At 39.6% G+C, this 19341-nt stretch overlaps 1 protein-coding gene across 3 annotated transcripts in view; it reads right to left on the bottom strand.

Moving 5' to 3' along the window:
• LRRC1 (leucine rich repeat containing 1) overlaps nucleotides 1-19341 on the bottom strand; it is a 129642-nt gene that overhangs the window by 22733 nt on the left and 87568 nt on the right. For all 3 annotated transcript variants that reach the window (XM_055330819.1, XM_055330821.1, XM_055330820.1), the window contains exons 5-9: nucleotides 7352-7408; nucleotides 6995-7058; nucleotides 6570-6644; nucleotides 3865-4009; nucleotides 1371-1489 (exon numbers count right to left, since the gene is read on the bottom strand). In XM_055330819.1, coding sequence (XP_055186794.1) covers nucleotides 1371-1489; nucleotides 3865-4009; nucleotides 6570-6644; nucleotides 6995-7058; nucleotides 7352-7408 — 460 coding nt within the window. The remainder of the gene's footprint in view (nucleotides 1-1370; nucleotides 1490-3864; nucleotides 4010-6569; nucleotides 6645-6994; nucleotides 7059-7351; nucleotides 7409-19341) is intronic.

Below are 19341 nucleotides of genomic sequence, written 5' to 3'. Positions count from 1 at the left end.
TCCATTCCTGTTAAAACAAGAATGTTTCAATGAAATGAAATCAAAGGCACAGACCTGGAAACAGAAAAACACCCAGGAAAAAGGTAAAGGTAATATAATAATAATATATATATATATCTTCAATATAAGTAAGAATGTGCACCTCAAGATTCACCCCTTCATTGCCTACACTTTGAGAACCATCCTGGAAGAATGGCTTGGATGACTTGAAGCCAGAAGGCTGGGGGGTTGGAGAGGATCAGAATCCTGAGCAGGAGTGCTGTGAGGCCTGGGGACAGGAGCAAGGTGAGCAGGGCTAGGAGATGGGGTGCTCAGAGTACCCTAGGAACCAGGCAGGGCCCTTGTAGAGCGGATAGCTTCAACACCTGGCTGGAAGCCAGGGTTGAATGTTATGCTTACAATTGCTATGATTACTATCTGTAAGCCTAAAACTATAAACTAGGACCAGAAGATTTGAGCACTTCTACTACCAAAGGAGGCCACCCGAGCTGCCTGAGGAGAGAGGTGTTGAGCTCCCACACCAGCCCTGTGTCCAACCCATTCGTGCTGTCTTTTTCTGCTCTTTCCACCTCAAGAGCATTGCTTGTTCTTTTTATAAAGGAGGAGAAAAGAGAAGAGGAAAAAGGAGTAGGGAAAGTAGGGTACGAAATACAGTGACAAAATGAAAGAGAAAGTTAAGAAAGTAAGCTGAAGCAAACACAGCTGCTACAAGACACAAAGAGAGGAGGAGGAGAAGATGACATGATCAGTGAAGGCCTGATGCAAGCAGAGAAAGCAGGAAGGAAGGAGCAACAGAGATCTGCTGTCACCCTGCTCACCTGCACCACCCCCCCAGCAGGTGGTGGACGCCAAAGCCTTGCCCTCAGGAGGATGGGGAAGCCCGGCCCAAGCATGGCTGCAGCCACCTCGGTGTCCAATCTCTAGGGTGGGGTAGATCTCAGTTCCACGCCCAACCTCGCCAAGAGCACTCATCCCCACCCCTGAGTCTCACCAAGGCTTTTCGCGGCCAAACACCATTTTCTCCCCTTCTCTATTTGCTCGAAGAACCTTGAGAGAACATTTCCTCCAGTGGTTCTTGGACACCATGATTGAGGCATGGGCACAGCCACTGACAATGGCTCGCTCCTCCCTACCCCTCACTGGAGACCCCTGTGAGGGGAGCCTGACCACCATTCTCTTCACTCATGCAAGTAAAAAGCCAATCATCCTTTTGTCATGCATTTGCTCTGAAGTCCCTTTTTTAGACGTAACATAAGAACATGTCCATGTAGTCTACCCCAATTATGAGTAAGTAGAATCTACTCTAAAATGTCTTTATGATACGGAACCCCCACCCTACATATCCATTTGAATGCGCAGCCCACACTCACCAGGAGCTGGTTTTCTGTAAGAACTAACTCAGTGAGGCTTTCACAGTCCCCAACTGCTTCAGGCAACTGTGTGAGTCTGTTCTGATCCACCTTCAAGATCGACAGTTTCTTTAGTTTTCCTGTAAAAAGCATTATTTCAACTCATTAGTTACAACTGTCTTCCTAATCATCACTCTTTATCTCTCATCTGGCTGTTCTTTTTTGTGTTAAATAGTTATTCTTTTTTTTGCCCCTTCATCCAGCTTTTCACATGATGAAACCGCATATTTCTCATTTAGATCACTAGAGGTGGAGAGTTAATTTTATCAGAACATCAAAAACAGTCAGCAATTAGAAACAAATCATTTTAAAAGTCACTACATAAAAAAAAATCGTTATCAAAGCCAGAAACTTTATAGGAAAACAAACAGCTAGCTCTTGACAGATCTCTAAGAACAGGAAATGTTTCATGTACAAAGGAGAGAGACTTTCATCTTACTCCAAGAATCATCCCCAGTAAAAACAAAAAATAAAGTGTGGTTTATTTTATCACCTAGGAATGAAAGTGGCTTAGTGAAGGCTCCTGTAACGAAGTGGTTCTAGATACGCAGAATAAAATGGAACCTCTGAAATGCCACATTAGGAACTGAGTGTATTTCATTCAAGACAGGAAGAACGGACTTTCTGGTGATGCCCGCAGGCCACGAAAAAGAGGAATGGAGTGACCGCAGCTTCCTCAAGGTCCCCACTGAGTGAAGGAAATCCTAAATCTTTTGGATTTTCACTTTCAACTATAATTCAAGGGAATGAACCTACAAAGCAGATATCCTTTATTATCTACTGAGAGAGGCTGGCATGGTGACACCTTGTCCCCAGTTAAATCAGAAAAAAGTCTCCATCTTAGAGGAGATGTAAAGTTGAAGAAAAGGAAATACTGAAAAAATTAACTTGCCTTGTGTGTTGCCACGGAGTGGGGCAGGAAAATGAACAGATTTGTAAGCTCTTTATTTAGTATAATCAATAACCTACTAAAATGGTCGCCAGAGGGTTTCCACCTGTCCTCACTGGCAGGAGAGGCATTAGCCTTTTCCACAGGGCACACACTGGATCTCCCTCCAACTGAGGGGTCTCCTTAACAGTATTACTGGCAAGTGGTCTTGCCACCTCTCCTTGGATACTTCCAGTGACAGGGAGCTTATCCCTTCACTAAGCAGCCCAGACTAATTTGTAACCAATACTTCATTTATCATCTTCCACTGCAGCTGTCTGAACTGGAAGATGCAGTAACAAATTGGCATCTCTTCTATAGGATGGCCTCTCAAACCCTTGAAGTCAGCTATCCCATGCCTCCTATTTCTGATGCCAAGCAACAAAACATCCCCAGCTCCTACAGCTGTTTTCAGATGGCATGTATCATTCTCACTGAACATCTCTACCTGGAGTAAAAATCCCCACCAATTTTTCAACCAGTCTGAATCAAAGGCAACCTCTGTGTTCTTTCCCAGTGGCCAGGATCAGTTACTGCTTTCATCTTGACCAAATACCAGAAAGGAAGTAGTCTTGTCACACAGCTTCTCCAACTACTGAAAATCTTTCAGAAACCTCCTTTGATATTTTGAATAAATGTTAAAGGTCAAATACAGCAATCCTATGTTAACCCCATGGTTAAACATTGTTTAAAAAAAAAAAAAAACTATCTCTAAGCAGCTTTGCTATGGTGGAGCTCCCAGTCCATGTCTGTTTATATGCCTTCCCTGCATTTATTTTTCTCACACAGGATGGAATGCCTTTATGGTAAAGGAAATGTCTGGAGTAATTTATTTTAAAGGAAATGGCACAGAATGGTTAAAGAAAAAGATTATTCTTAGCCTACAAGAAACCGTTGAATTCAAACACACCATTCCCCTCTACATGATGTGGTAAGATTAGTCACTTTCTGATAAACTATTTAGGAGACTCACTTAGAAATTGCTTAGAGACTGCTCCCATGCCTAAATACATCTATTGTTTGGACTACTCCTTACTGAAATCACTGAGACAAGATGCAGATGAGAAAGAGGAGTCAGCACTTAGAAGTAATCATACCTACAACTGCTACCAAACCAGGGTGACAGAAACACCTGCCTATTTAAATGCATTGAATGGGGATCCCTGGGTGGCGCAGCGGTTTGGTGCCTGCCTTTGGCCCAGGGCGCGATCCTGGAGACCCGGGATCGAGTCCCACGTCGGGCTCCCAGTGCATGGAGCCTGCTTCTCCCTCTGTCTATGTCTCTGCCCCTCTCTCTCTCTCTCTCTCTCTCTCTCTCTCTATCATAAATAAATAAAAAATAATAATTAAAAAAATAAATGCATTGAATGTTCTTTGCATTCTTTCTTCAAGAATAAATACATGACATGGAGACTAAAGGAGCTACATCCCCAGCATCTGAGAGTAGTGACCAAAAGATCACAGTGAGCTCCAAATGCTCAAGACAATAGCAAGCATCTTCAGTAAATAGTTACTTTCCATACTTACCGATGCCATCCGGAATCATTTCTAGTAAGTTCTGGGAAATGACTAAATCTGTTAATGAAGTCAGGCCACTGATTTCTTCAGGAAGTCTTTCCAACCTGTTTTCAGAGACATCTAAGCACAGCAGGTTCTTCAGATTTCCTATTTCCTACATCAGTGATACAGAAAGAGACTCATGCTTAGACCTGCCACAGTATAGAGAAATTTCTTACAATGATTTTTCACACTCAAATCCCGAAGTTGCTCTGAGGATGTTTCTTTAGCGTTTATCTACATGCGAAGGCTGGAGTAAATTTCCAGACCCCTTTCCAATGCAAACGGGAAGCTGTAAAAATCAAAGACACGGAGCCGGGAGGGATGCCAAGCCCTCCAACTTCAGGCAGGCAAGGAATCATTCTCACTGAACAGATGAAGAGACTGGCACCAGGAGAGAACAAATGACTTTACAGTGACATAATTTAAAAAAAAAAAAAAAAAAAGGTGGGGAGTCTAGAATCCAGTTCTTCAAGTTTGTAATCAGTCACTTCCATAAGCAGCTTACACTCCAGGGTGACCCTGAGATTTTCTGTTAAGAAACCATCTACTTTACATCTCCCATGACCGGTAGTACTTGTTATAACCAACACCAATGCAACTGTACCCTAGCAACTTTGAAGCATCGGAACCCACTGACACCTTTGGCCTCAACAGAAGAGAGAAGCATACTGCTTTCAAAGGAAACAGACTATCCTAAAAGTACCTCAGCGAGTCTAACATTCTATTCAAGAGATATCTCACCTTCCACTCACAAAATGCATAGTTTCTCTCCTATACCTGCCTCCCCGTATCCATTCCCACTGCTACTATGTTTAATTCCTCCTGTCATTACACTCCTCTACCTGGACTGTGAACTCTAATCCTCACACTCACCGCCCAAGTCTGCTACAAACTCTTGTTTCCACATTTCCATCCTGGAAACAAGCTAGCTATAGGTATGTGACTAAAAACATTAAAATATCTAGTGGTTCCATGATATCTACATAAGGATGAATTCTTCAGTCTATACCTACTTTGGTCCCATCTATTCTTTCCAGCTTCTCTCTTACCCAATACACATCTTATGAACCTGCCTGTGACTCCTGTCTGTAGGAAACCAGACTGCTTTTCTACTGATTTTAGGCCTGACCTTTGAGGTTGTTCTACTTTTTCATTAGTTCCTTTTAACAATGCCCTTGTATATCATTTTCTTTCTGTCATCTGCTATGACAGGCCAGATCACTGGAATTATAATTTTTTTGTGTATTCAGGATGTGACATTTTGTACACAATCATTTTGGCACATCTGTGGCACATGTGTGCGCAAACACACACACGACACTTTCCCCATCATGTCCCAGACCTGGTGTATTACTCTCCTGATAATCTCCTGGTATTTTTATTCCTAAAAGTAACTAGAATTCTCTCAATCAGGATTTCTCATAATTTCCTAGAGAAATCTAGGTATTAGTCAAACTTTCACCCACATCAGTTGCTAATCTGTCTCTTTTCCCCAAATGCAGTCAAGATCTCAGAAACAGACTCCAATTAGTTCCTTACTTCCCTTAGTTATAAGTGAGGTCATCATACTTCCAGCACCATAACTAGAGTCATAATATATTACTGAGTACTTTCTCCTAGAGTCAGACTTCCTGGGTTCACATTCCTCACCTAAAGTGCATAGCACCATCACACCTGGCTCACTCGCTGAACAGAAACCTGAACATCTGATCTGCTTTGAAATATCAGCACCTAGAGACCATCATGAAATATACCTGGACTTTAAAGACTGGCTGTAAGATATATCAAAGAATAAAATTCAGTAACAGACAAAAACTAAGTGAGGTGGAAATGCTTGCTTTTTTATTGTTGTGTTTGTTGGCTTATGTTTCTTTCTCATCTAACCATAAGGCTTACTAGGCTCCACAAGATAAATATGTATGTAGAAGTCTACGTAGACTCTATTTCATTGGGAACATGGTTGTTACATTTAGTAATGTAGGAAAAACCTGAATACCATGACAAAACAGTTAAACCATAAGCAGTATTTGCAAAAAAAATTTGAAATAAAAGCTTTTAACCTTTCTTTTACATTAACTATTACAGAAGAGAATGTGGTCACAAGCATCCCAAAGCACTTGGCACATCATGAAGAGTGGCAAAAATGCGTACCATCTAAGAATCAGGAGTCCTGGTAATTTACAAATTTGCAGGGCTTGAAGCAAGCCACATGGGGAGCAAGCATGAAATAAAATACAGATTTCACAAACTAAAGGGTATATTTGCTATCTTTAGAAATGGTGGGTTAGGCTTTCAATTTTTCTATGGTAATGTAGCATGATGAATGCTCAATATATTTTATCAAATATGCTTTCTTTTTTTAAAGATTTTATTTATTTACTTATTTGAGAGAGAGAAAGTGAGAAAGATCACAGGGGAAGAAGCAGACTTTCCATTGAGCAGAGAACCCGATGTGGGGCTTGATCCCAGGACCCTGGGACCAAGACCTGAGCCAAAAGCAGATTTTTAACCAACTGGGCCATCCAGATGCTCCCCAAATGTGCTTCTTCAACCAATGTTTTTGGTTTTTAAGATCCCTCTTGTAGAAAATTTCACATAGAAGTAGGGAATACATGAATGATGGCTGTGGTTGTTTAATAATTTGGGGGAAACAATGTGAAACCACTGCTTACCTGAGGTAATTCTGACAGTTGATTTCCATCCAACCAGAGATCCTTTAGATGTAAGAGAGCTCCAATTGATTCTGGCTAAAACAAAAAAATAATGTTATGGTAACAAAGATCCAATGTTTAGTTTTCCACTAAGAAAGAATACCATTTCCACAGTGAATAAGTGGGTAACATAGAGGATGTTTGTTGGGACTTCTCCCATGCAAGTCTCCCAATGTTCTCCAAGAATGCCCGGGGGTTTCCACCTATGCCTGTCATCTCTAGTCCTGACCCTCCCCGCCCCCATATTAAAATTCTCAACCTGTGTGGACTGAAGCACATTATGTTTCTAATGTTGCCGAGCTGCAGCCCTACAGATCTCCCTTAAAATGTTTTGATCATACCTAAGGACAAAGTTAAACCTAAATCTCTCTTCAATGCAGACTTACCAAGTTATATATTTCATTGTTTCCTAAATCAAGTTCTTCTAGTCTCCGCAGCTGGGTAAGAGAGCTATTAAAAAAAAAAAAAAAAAGAAGGAGGAGGAACTCTTAGAGAGTACTTAGAAATGCTGAGCAACATGGTATTCCTCACTTGGACTCATTTCCAAAAATAAGATTCATTTGGACTACACAGCAGTAAATATTACCAAGGAAAAACTATTAAGGGAAGGCTGGCATCTCCCAAACTTTCCAAAAGACACTGAATCTCTTTTTGACAAAGTACTGTAGTACTTTTTTTTTTTTTAATACTTGAAGAAATTCATTTAGTACAAATTCCCCTCTCATTTCTCCCCAAAGACTCACTCAGGAAGATATGTAAGAAGATTCTCTCTCAGTTCCAGAGAAGCCAGGTTATAAAGACTAGAAATGAACAGAAGAAAAAAAAAAATATAAGGAAAACTCCTGAGATGATTCTTTCCATTCCCCCTCTTCACACTTACACTCCACAAATAGCAATTCTTAATAAAATCTTGTAGTCACCTCCTCCGAGAACAGTATCTATAACCACTACCCCTATCACCATTAAAAACAATATATTCTCTACCTCCCAAATTTTAATATTAAAGTAAAAAGAGGAGAAACATCAATGTGAGGCACCCTTATTTAAATACTTGCACAATTAATATGTGAAAATAACTCACAAGTCACTAAAGATGACCACTCCTGGGACCAAGATAGAAGCCAAATATGTGCTTCCAGACTTTAGAATGGCAAAAATGTGCTGTTACCATAAAAACCAGTAATGCCTTTAATCTCACAAAAGTCAGAGCTCTTTTTACAAGCATCAGTGAGAGACCATCCCTGTTGGAAAGTAGTGGTGGGGCACCGCAGTCCAGAAGGCCCACATACTCTACTTAAGATCACAAATTCACAGAGTACCTGGAAGTAACAGTATGGAAATGACAGCCACTTAAATGCATCAAGGGTAGAGTAGTTATACACCTCACATGGTGTCCAGAACACAAGACTGATTCAGTAAATGGGAGCTATAATAATGTTGCTTTTATTCCTATGAAACCGCACAATGGCACTCTTTCCTGTAGATTCTCCTGCCTCTCGGGTATAATCCATGCCTATCAAGAGCATGGTGAAAGGACACAGATGTGTTCCCTGGACATTGATTATCTGGGTCGAATCTTGGCAGGCAGATTCTGGTTTCTGCCTCACCAGAAACCTCACACACTCAGGGGAAGTCAGCACTGGGACACATTACTGATTCAAAAGATAACAGATTTGACTATTATTCCACCAGACTCTGTACTAAGCTCTACACCAATGGAAAACTCAAGCTTTTGCTCATATCACTATAGTAACATCCAGATTTGGAGGACTTTTGTGTGTGAGCGCACAGAACACAAGGAGTCAAACATTATCCCAACACTCTAATCAGCCTTAATCCTCCATTCTCCTTCCAATATAAAGGCCAGAATCATGGGTACTAACAAAGCTGTTTTTATAACATCAGAAAATGTAAATTTGATTTGCACAAACAGCATACATATACATATGTAAGGTTTATTTGCTTGAAAATGTACCTTAACTATATGATGAAATGCACAAATTCCATATATCCTCCAATTTTAGAAAACTGAACACTTTACACAATTAAAGTGGAAGAGAACTCTTCAGAATATATGTATTTTTTTTTAAAAAATCACAATCCCTGCTAGTAATTATCAATTTAATGCTGACATTCTTTGAAAAAAAAAAAAAAAACGCAGGCCAATGGGATGTTGTAGCAATGTAGTTCTACTTTCAGCAGGCCATGTGTTCCCACAGAAGAAATAAGAATGGGAAGGAGAGGGAGGTGAGCCACTCAATATCTATTTCCAAAAGCAGCCCATAGATGAGGGTGATAAGTAATATTCGTAAAGTGTAAAAGCAAACACTGAAAAACAAAGGGCTTTGCTTTCAGTTTTCATGTAATCCCTGGCCAGTATTATCTGGGAGACGGCAATCATTTGGCTATTTCCACATTTATATTTTAATAATCACTGATGCAATTGTCATTTTATCTATTCAGCATTCATTACTTTCACACCAATTTTGATGTATGAAAGACATATACTCATAAAAAAAGGAAGAAGTCCTGCTTTGCTTTACAAACTTTACTGGTAGGAATCACTGCACACTCACTGCCTCACCCCTGGTCCCTTGGCCTCATCTCAGACCTCCTGCCTGACTGGGACCATCCATCTGCCTGCTGTCTCTGGCAGGAGGCACAGCACACAGCTCCTCACACACGTCATCTCTTGATTAATAACAATCCAGCTCAGTGATGACATGCTGATGATACAATTAGGAATGTGGCCCTTTGTGTGAATTCCATTAGAAAGTGGTAGAGGCACCATTCAAGTCTGGTGGAAAGCCAAAACTCCCACCCTCACCCTACACCGCCTTGAGGTGTCTCAGGGGCCCTCTGTTCTCTGGACTCTCTTTATAATTTAAGTTCTCATCTATCATTATGGGGCATATAGGTCAGTCTTACCTTTTTAACCCCACCAAGGGCATTAGGATTTTTGTTGGTTTATGTCATTTTAAAAATAGAACACACATTTTTATATTATCTTTAAATTTTGTCTTGAGGATAAAAGGCACAGGCCACAGTTACTAAAATAAAATAATGCTCGAGCAAAAATACTGCAGAAATGCCAGCCAACTTCCAGATGAACAGAACTTGATAAAGCCGCGTTACAGTAAATGCACAGTTCCCACCACTACCATGCTAACACCCAAGTATAACATCTGGTTGAGAAAAAGGCTCTGATTCCAAAATTTCTTAAGTTTCCCTGTTTTTGGACAGTAGGGGAAATGGGAATGTATGGGTGCCACAACAAAAAATACCGTACTTCTGTAACTTTTCAAAATTTCAAATATTAATTTAAAATGATGTATAAAAAATAAAAGCCTTTCTGAGGTAATGCTTCCTCATAAGTTTAAACTATTTAAGATGAGGGAACTCGGACATTACCATCAGGTTCTATGGACCCAGTGATAAAAAGCCACTCTGCAAAGAGCATGTGAGGTCGGGGAGGTGGAAGTGCCAGGCCCCGGCTCCAATCCTGGCCTGTCCCTCACTAAGTAGCAGCTAGACTGCTCAGCTCAGGTGCTTCACCACTCTATCCTGACTTTCCCTAAAATAAATATAAATGTACCTACTACAGCGATGACAGCATACTACATTTTCCTGTCAAATCAAAAGAGCTAGTTTTGCCCCTTATTTCCTTCAGACAACCCCTATCCCTGTGCAGCCAGTTACCTTGCAAGGGGGCATGCCCTGAGTCTGGGTGTTCTGAAAGATTGCTACAGGATGCTATTAATCACAGGAGTCATCCCCCACTACAGAGGACTCCTTGAAGTGCAGGACCCACAGTTGGTGAGTGGCTGGCATGGCCAACTTTTAGAAAGATAAAAGTTGCACAGTCCCAGAGCAAGTACAGAATCACCAGCCCAAAAGGTGGTTCTCCAGACTGCTCTAGTAACAGCTGACATAAAATGATATCTGCCTGAAGGAAGATTTAGACCAGAGAAGTTAATACAAAACTGAATGGATACATGAACAAATGAATGATCTTCATTCTTAGTCTTTCAGAATACAGCATGCATCTTCAGTCCAGACTTCGGGATGGCGCCTTTGCCATCAAGGGAACCTATTCAGTGCAGCACAAACATCCCTGCTTCTCTTAAGAGCACCTAATATAAAAACATGCTGGCAAATGCTGATGTGGTGGGGAGTCAGACTCAGTTCTGTCCATGTCCGAGACCAGGCTCTTAATCACTAGGCCAAGAGAAAGAAGGAGACTCCAACTCCACATACCTTTATCAGCCACTTCAGTTAAAACATGATAGTATACAGACAAAAGCATCAGGTATTTCTAGTAGTTCTACAAATGTGAGAAAAGGAGACACTTGAGATGCAAAATGAGAATTACTGATCTTTAACATTCCTATTACTAATAATGGTAACAGCAACTTACCACATGATGGATAGTGTTATAAGTGCTTTATAAGAATCAGCTTTGTGGATGAGAAAACAAAGGCCCAGAGAAGGAAACTGAACAAGGTCTCACACAAACAATAAGGGACAAAGCCAGGATTTACTAGGAAATCTGCATTTTTATCCCTAGATTCTGCATTAAAAAAAAAATTATTTATTTGAGAGGGGGCAGAGGGAGAGGGAAAAAGAATCTTAAGCAGGTGCCATGCTGAGTGCACAGCCTGAGATCAAGACCCTGAGATCACAACCTGAGCCGAAACCAAGAGTCAGATTTACTGGGCTGTGCCACCCAGGTACCCCTGTCCTTCCTTCACTCTTAAGTCAGCTTTGTGAACATCTAATACATTGAAATACATCATGTAAATCAAAGTATTCAAAAGTAAGTTGTCCTTCCACCTTCCTCCCTCCCTTATCTATCCAGTTTCCCAGCACTGAGACCCTTCTCACTAAAAACCACCTTTTTTGTTATTTACTTATGTATTCATCCAGAGTTTTCTTTTATGCAAAGGCAGGCAAGTGCCCACCCCCTTTTTCACATGCAAGTTATCCCACATACATCTAGCACTTGGCTCTGCTCATGCAGATTTTGGTCCCATTTCTTATTTGTACATATCGGTACTTTTTTTTTTAATAATTGCATAGTCTCTCACTTCTACATACACCTTAATTTTTTAAACCATTCCCCTCACTAACAGATTTTTTTACCCTTCAATTTTAGTCTCTGGCAAATTAAATTTCTGTGTAATACTGTTAGAGTGACTTTATCCCCCTCCTCCAAAAAGCATTATTTTCTATTCTTCCTGTAACTCCCTCCCACCATTTCTACCACCAAATGGGGGAAAATAAAACAGTAACAACAAACAACTTAATGACTTCTTACAGAAAAAGAGTATGTTGAAGCATTTCTTCTCAACGCACTCATGCTTAATGTTTTACACAGTTCACGATAGCAGGAACAAAAATTGTAATGTAAGTCAGAATGTAGGCCATCTGTATTTTTAGGATTCTATTTCAGGGATTGGATGAGTGGTTACTTTAAAAAATTTACATCTGTTCTCTACTATACTTTAAAAATCCCCTTTTAATCCACTTGGATTTTTTTTTTCCATTTGGTGCCCAAAATCATTAAGAAAGTAAAGAATAAATTACATTGAGGTAGAACAGGCCAACAAATGGCAGTACACTATAAGACCATTAAAATATACAATCTATAAACATTTATAGCAATATTATTTGACTGGAGAAAACATTATTAGGAACAGGGAGCGTTGCTTATATATTCAAAAAATTTTCTGCTTTTTAAAACCCAATTAGCATTTAAGAAATCTCTGGTAACAAATTTCCTTATATGGTGGTTTTGCAGTAGAAACTCCTAAAAAAATCTTTATTTTTGTTTTTGAAACTAATATTTTATAGAGATTCCTAAGCCTCAAAAAAGAGAAGTGTGATAATGGTTTTCAAAAAGAAGATTTATTCCTCACAGGCAGCATACACTAATGCAATATAGGTATGCAGCCTAGTGCTAGGCCTTATTAGCAAGGGCCACATGGTCCACTCACTTCAAGCCCACTCAAATTGAAGTTACCATTCCCACAGGTAGCACACACAAAATCAGACCTGCATGCTCTACTTCAATCTGCCAGGGAACCCAGGGCCTATCTACTTGCTCTACTGCTATTAGCGAATTGCATAATTAAGTAGTTACTGATAATGACTACTTTGTGACTGACAGCTATGTTTTGGGTACTATGCCCGTCCAATATATATATAGTTGTTATATGTATATGTGTGTGTGTGTGTGTGTGTGTATATTCATATGTATATATATAACCTTCTCCTGTAAGAATGCTATTATTTGAGGAGAAATTTAAACAGAGTAGAGATATTTCGATACACTTAGACGTACTTTTTTTTTTGACAGTATGGTTTTTCAGAGGCCAAGGATAAGAAATCTCATGCAAACAGACAAAGTAAAGACAAATGCCCCCAGATAGAAACAGAGGCTTCCCAGATTCTCAAAATTTATTATGAGTTCCCACTGGGGTCTTATGGGACCTCTCAACCTCGCTCCCACTCCTCATTACCTGAAGGTCTTGGAGGCTCTGGCTATGTATACCTGCCTGGACACCATATCTGAGTAACTGAGTCAAAATGACCTCAGCACGTTACTCATAAGGCTACATCAGAGTCTATTTCCTGAAAGAATAAAATAGGTCAGTCTCCCAGGTACAGTCTCATCCTTCACCAATACCAGGTTCAAGTTGGCCTAAGGATCCATCACTACTACCTAATTCTAGAAAACTGTCATCAACCAAAAAAGAAACTTCACACCCATCAGAAGTTATTCCTTATCCTGGCCCTGCTATCCCCTCCCCTGCCCAACCCTCATCCCAGGCACTGGCAACCACTAATCTAATTTCTGTCCCTAGCATTTGCCCATACTGGATATTTCAGTTGAATGGAATCATACAATATGTGGCCTTTTCTATCTGGCTTCTTTTACTTAACATGGTTTTAAGGTTCATCCTGTCAGAGCATGTATCAGTACTCCAATACTTTTTTGGCTAAATATTTCATTAGATGAATATACCACATTTTGTTTATTAGTTCATTACTGATGGAAATTTGAGTTGTTTCCCCCTTTTGGCTATTATGAGTAAGAGCAGCTAGGTACATTCACACAAAAGTATTTGTGTCGGCACGTTTTTAATTCTCTTGGGTATATATAACAAGGAGTGGAATTGTTGGGTTATGTGGTAATTATGTTCAACTTTTTGAGGAAGGACCCTCTCCCTCCAGTGAGGGACATGCATCATTTGACATTCCCACCAGCAATGTATGAGAGTTTCAGTTTCTACATATTTCATCAACATCTGTTATTGTGGGTTTTATTATTATTATTACTAGAGTTAGTGGGTCTAAAGTGGTATTTCACCGTGGTTTAATTTGCATTTATCCAATAACTAAAATGATGTTGAGCGTCTTTTCATGAGATTACTGGTCATTTGTATACCTTTTTTTGGACAAATCTCTCTTCAAATCCTTTGCCCATTTTTATTTTTTATTGGGTTGTCTTCCATTGTTGAGTTTAGAGTTCGTTATATATTCTGGATACAAGCCTCTTATCAGGTAAATAATTTGCCAATATTTTCTTCCACCTGTATGTTTTCTTTTCAATTTGATAGTATATTTTGACGCACAAAAGTCTTTCATTTTGATGAAGTCCAAATTTATCCATTTTTTATTTTATTGTGTGGGCTTTTGTTGTCACATCTAAGAAACCACTGCCTAATCCAATGTCATGAAGATTTACCCCTATTTTCTTATAAAAGTCTTAGCTCTCACATTTAGGTCTCTGCTCCATTTACAGTTACTTTTTGCATGTGGTGTGAAGTAGGGGTGGGACTTCATTCTTTCACATATGGGATGGTCAGCTGTCCCAACAGCCTCTTGAAAAGACTATTTTTCCTCACCGAACTGTATTGGCACTTCTGTCAAAACCAGTTAATTATAAATGCAAGGGTTTATTTCTGAATTTACAATCCTATTCCAATGAACTGTATGTCTAGCATTATGCCAGTATCACACATCTTGATCAGTGAACCTTGCTAGTTAAGTTTTAAAACCAGGAAATGTGAATCCTTCAACTTTGTATGTCTTCTTTAAAGACTATTTTGGCTATTCTGGATCTCTTATATCTCCATTTGAATTTTAGGATCAACATGTCAATTTCTTGGGATCCCTGGGTGGCTCAGCGGTTTAGCGCCTGCCTTTGGCCCAGGGCGCGGTCCTGGAGTCCCGGGATTGAGTCCCGTGTTGGGCTCCCAGCATGGAGCCTGCTTCTCCCTCTGCCTGTGTCTCTGCCTCTCTATCATGAATAAATAAATCTTTAAAAAAAAAAAAGTCAATTTCTGGAAGAAAAAAAAAAAAGCCAGCTAGAATTTTGATGGAGATTGAGTTGAATCAAAAGATTAATTTGGGGCATATTGCTATCATAACCATACTAAGTCTTCTAATCCATAAATACAGGATGTCTTTCCCTGTATTTAGGTCATGTTTACCTTCTTTCAACAATGTTTTGTATTTTGCAGTTTGTGTGTCTTACATTTCTTCTGTTAAATGTATTCCTAAGCATTTCATTCTTCTTGGTGCTTAATAAAGGGAATTGTTTTCTTAATTTCATTTCTGGTTTGTTTAGTGCTAGTATATAGAAATAAAACTGATTTTTACATACTAATCTTGTATCCTGTAAGCTTGCTGAATTTATTTATCAGCTTTAATAGCTTTTTGTGGATTCCTTAGGATTCTCCATGTACAGGATGTCTGCAGGCTAACCCATTTTTGAAAAGTAAAAATTTCAGTGTGGGATTACTTGAGTAAAAATTGATACAACTGATCTCAAGAAAAATATTTTTTCGGGGATCCCTGGGTGGCTCAGAGGTTTAGCGCCTGCCTTTGGCCCAGGGCGCAATCCTGGAGTCCAGGGATCGATCCCACGTCGCTCCCGGCATGGAGTCTGCTTCTCCCTCCTCTTGTGTCTCTGCCTCTCTCTCTCTCTCTCTCTCTCATGAATAAATAAATCTTTAAAAAAATTTTTCATAGCATGCTTTTTGAAAGATAAATTCATTCACACTTTGTACCAACATTTAAAAACACCTTAAAACAAAAGTATCTCTCCTGGCTTTACCAGTAGAATCGTTCAAGAGGTATTAGTGAGAGTAAAGCAAAAAGTTATCATGCACTAAGCACTGTTTTCTTTTTCTTTTTTTTTAAGACTTTATTTATTCATGAGAGGGAGGGAGAGAGAGAGAGAGAGAGAGAGAGAGAGGGGCAGAGACACAGGCAGAGGGAGAAGCAGGCTCTATGCAGGGAGCCTGATGTGGGACTTGATCCTGGGTCTCCAGGATCACGCCCTGGGCCAAAGGTGGGCACTAAACCGCTGGGCCACCGGGGCTGCCCTAAGCACTGTTTTCAAGGGTGTATCTGAAAAGTCAATCTTATTCAACCAGTGTTCTTAAAGCATACCCAAGACTGGGAACTTTACAAAGACCCTACTGAATACTTCCCTCCTCAGATGCTGCCCTTCTATACTAACTGGCAACTTCAGTGATATGTAAAGTCATTTACTTAATTTTGCCCCAACATTTTCTAAAAAAGATATAAGATATCTTTATCAAGTACAAACATGTAAAAAATTTTCATGAAATAGAAAATGGATAGAAATAGCTTCTTCGTGGAAGAAATGAAGTTCCAATCCCAGATCTTCCACCCACCAGCAACACAAACCCGGGAAGACTACTTATCCCCATTTCACAGACAAAGGTAATGAAACTCAGGATGGTTAACAATGACCATGAGTAGGCATGCTATACAGACCACAGTGTATGTGCCTAACAAAGCACCCATCCACTTGTAAGTGTCAGCAACACTTAAAATTCCTTAGTTTTCTTTAGCACATGGATATTAATACAACTGCTCTATCTCAATGATCATCAGAATTAGCTATGAGCTTTCTGACAACAAGAGCAGAAAAGGAAATGTGATAAATATCAGAACTGATATTCAAAGCAAGAAGCTTGAGGCACCCAGGTGGCTCAGTTGGATAAGTGTCTGACTCTTGATTGTGGCTCAGGACACGATCTCAGGGCCCAGAGATCAAGCCCTGCATCCAGGGGTTCTACGCTCAGTGTAGAATCTGCTCAATATATCCTCCCTCTCTCTCTGTCTTCCCCACCCCCATCCTTCCATGCCCCCCCCCCAATGCTTCTACTCTAAACAAATACATACATACACATAAAAAATCTTAAAAGGAAGAAGCTTACCAGTTCTTCTGGTGAGGTTTTTTTCCCCTAAAAATACATATTTAAATCTTTCCCTAATGGGTCCTTTACCAGGGAAATTAAGCAATATTAATGGACAATAATTATTCTTCATTAGAAGGTTTCAGAGTAATGGAAATAGGTTTTGTGTTTCCACTGTTGTTTCTTTAATTAATCATATAGCATTAAGCCAGAAAAGTGACTGTATAGGAATAGGCCAATGTGGCCCTCACAAAGCTTTACTGGGTTTGCCTACAATGTCAGATTGGAAGCCAGCAGAATGAAGGAGATAACACTGTGTGCCTGGTCACACATACTCATTCTATAGGCCAGAGAAACACCAAGGTTGGTACAGACATGAAGAGAGTTTAACAACCAAAGACTCTCCCACTTTTGGGGTATAAATTGGGAGGTACAAACACTTGAACACTGAACAACTAAACTTCTGTGTACAGATAAAGGACTAACGCACTTATTGTGTGGGCAGTAAAATATCGGTCAGGGAACCTGTGCGTTGAGGATCTACTTCACTTCTTCTTGTCATTGGAGAAGGCTTGACAAAAGAGGTAGAATTTCAATCATTTAGTGAGGACAAACCTTGGTCAGTTGGTAAAGACAGGAGACAAAAAAAAAAAAATTAAAGTTCACTGTCATGAAAGGCTTTGAAGCTTTGCATTCAGTTTGAGTAGAGCTTGGTGGGTCTACATCATGGTAAAACCTCCACAGTGTGTACAATATAGTACTACTGAGCATCTGAAATAGTGGTCTCCAAACTTAACTTGAAAATTATTTGTTGCAGACTTTTTCTTTTTTTTTTTTTTTGCTACAGACTTTTTTAAAAGCAAATATTATATGCAACATCAATACAAAAAAATTAAAAAGCTAATAATAGATCTGTGCTGGCACAAACAAGGATCAGCAGAGACCACCCAATGGAGCACTGTTTCTCACTCTCCAGTCTTCACTGGAACCTCTAGGGACCTGAAAAAGCAGAATTTAAGAACCACTGGTCAGCTTAACTGACTACCAAACATTCTCTTCTAGAATGGTAGTCCTAACACACTTAAGAGTATACCTTTGTAATTGTCACGTTTATTTTTAAAATACACAGATGTATTTTACTTTTTAGAGATTTGTTTTTAAAATACACAGATATATTGTACTTTTTATTTTTTTATTTTTTTTAAGATTTTATTTATTTATCCATGAGAGACAAAGACAAAGACAGAGAGAGAAGCAAGCTCCTCACAGGGAGCCTGATGTGGGACTTGATGCCGGGATCAGGGATCACACCCTGAGCCAAAGGCAGACGCTCAACTGCTGAGCCACCCAGGCATCCCCGTAGACGTACTTTTTAATATTTTTAAGAAAATATAAAGCACTTAAAAATATTTTGTTAAAAATACAAAAATTTTCTGGGCTCTCAATAGTAAGATCACTGTATTATGTAGCAAATCCTTTGTTTTACATTTGGGGACAAAACAACTGATTCTAAATTGTTTTAATACTGGTATAATGGCTATAATAGGTGAAAAAAGTTCTTCACAAGTTGCACTGATTCAAGAACTATATTCTCAGTTGTATTTATTAAATTATCATACTAGTTTTTAAGAAGTTATACTATATGTTGGCAAATTGCACTCCACTAAAAAAATATGCAAAAAAAGGAGGAGGAGGAGAGCAAAGGAGAATTACAGAGAAAAGCCACCATGAGAGATGGAAGTCACTTACTGACAGCTTTCCACCTTCTGATTCCAGTTCCTTCCTGAGACCCAGATGCATTTCTGTCTTTGGGCAGAAACACCCTATATCTATACAATAAATTCCTCTTTGCTGCTATAAATGAAGGAAGGAAGGAAGGAAGGAAGGAAGGAAGGAAGGAAAAGAATTTCCTCTGCTTATGGTAAGCTCTTTGCTGAAATTCTGTTGATAAATCACCACCTTCCCTGACATCAATCACTTCTTTATGAAGACTCATCAGAAGTTGCTATGTTTTTGTATTTTTAACAAAAGAGTTCTAAAAACAAAATCTACTGAAGGTGAGTTAGTTTCTCACTCATTGTTAAATATCACCTTTACTTTGAAGGCCAAGGTATGTGCTGATGTGCCATCACAGAAAAGGGTGAGCAAATCTGGGACATTCTAACTTTTCTGTAAGAAAAAACTGTGTGATTTTGCATGAGGTAACCAGTATACTCCTCTGTGGTTCAAAAGATTTTCATGATTATTCCTCATCGCGTTGCAAAGTATTATGAGGATTCTATTTGAGAGACTCACTTTATTACAGTAACCATACTGATGGTACCTGGCGCGTAGCCATGTAGTGTAGGGTGTGAACTGAAGTGCTTTGCAACCCCTCAAAAGCATGACCACCTGTGTGATGCTGGCTTCCTCCCACACACCAGTGGCTGAAGCCCTGAACTCCCCAATACTCATAATAGTGCCCTCAGGGATTCAGGGGGACAACTGTTTATGGC

The sequence above is a fragment of the Nyctereutes procyonoides genome, unplaced genomic scaffold, assembly GCF_905146905.1.
Source record: "Nyctereutes procyonoides isolate TBG_1078 unplaced genomic scaffold, NYPRO_anot_genome, whole genome shotgun sequence".
NCBI lineage: Eukaryota > Metazoa > Chordata > Mammalia > Carnivora > Canidae > Nyctereutes > Nyctereutes procyonoides.
The sequence above is the reverse complement of the archived record's forward strand: the minus strand, read 5'-3'. Positions and strand labels throughout refer to the sequence as shown.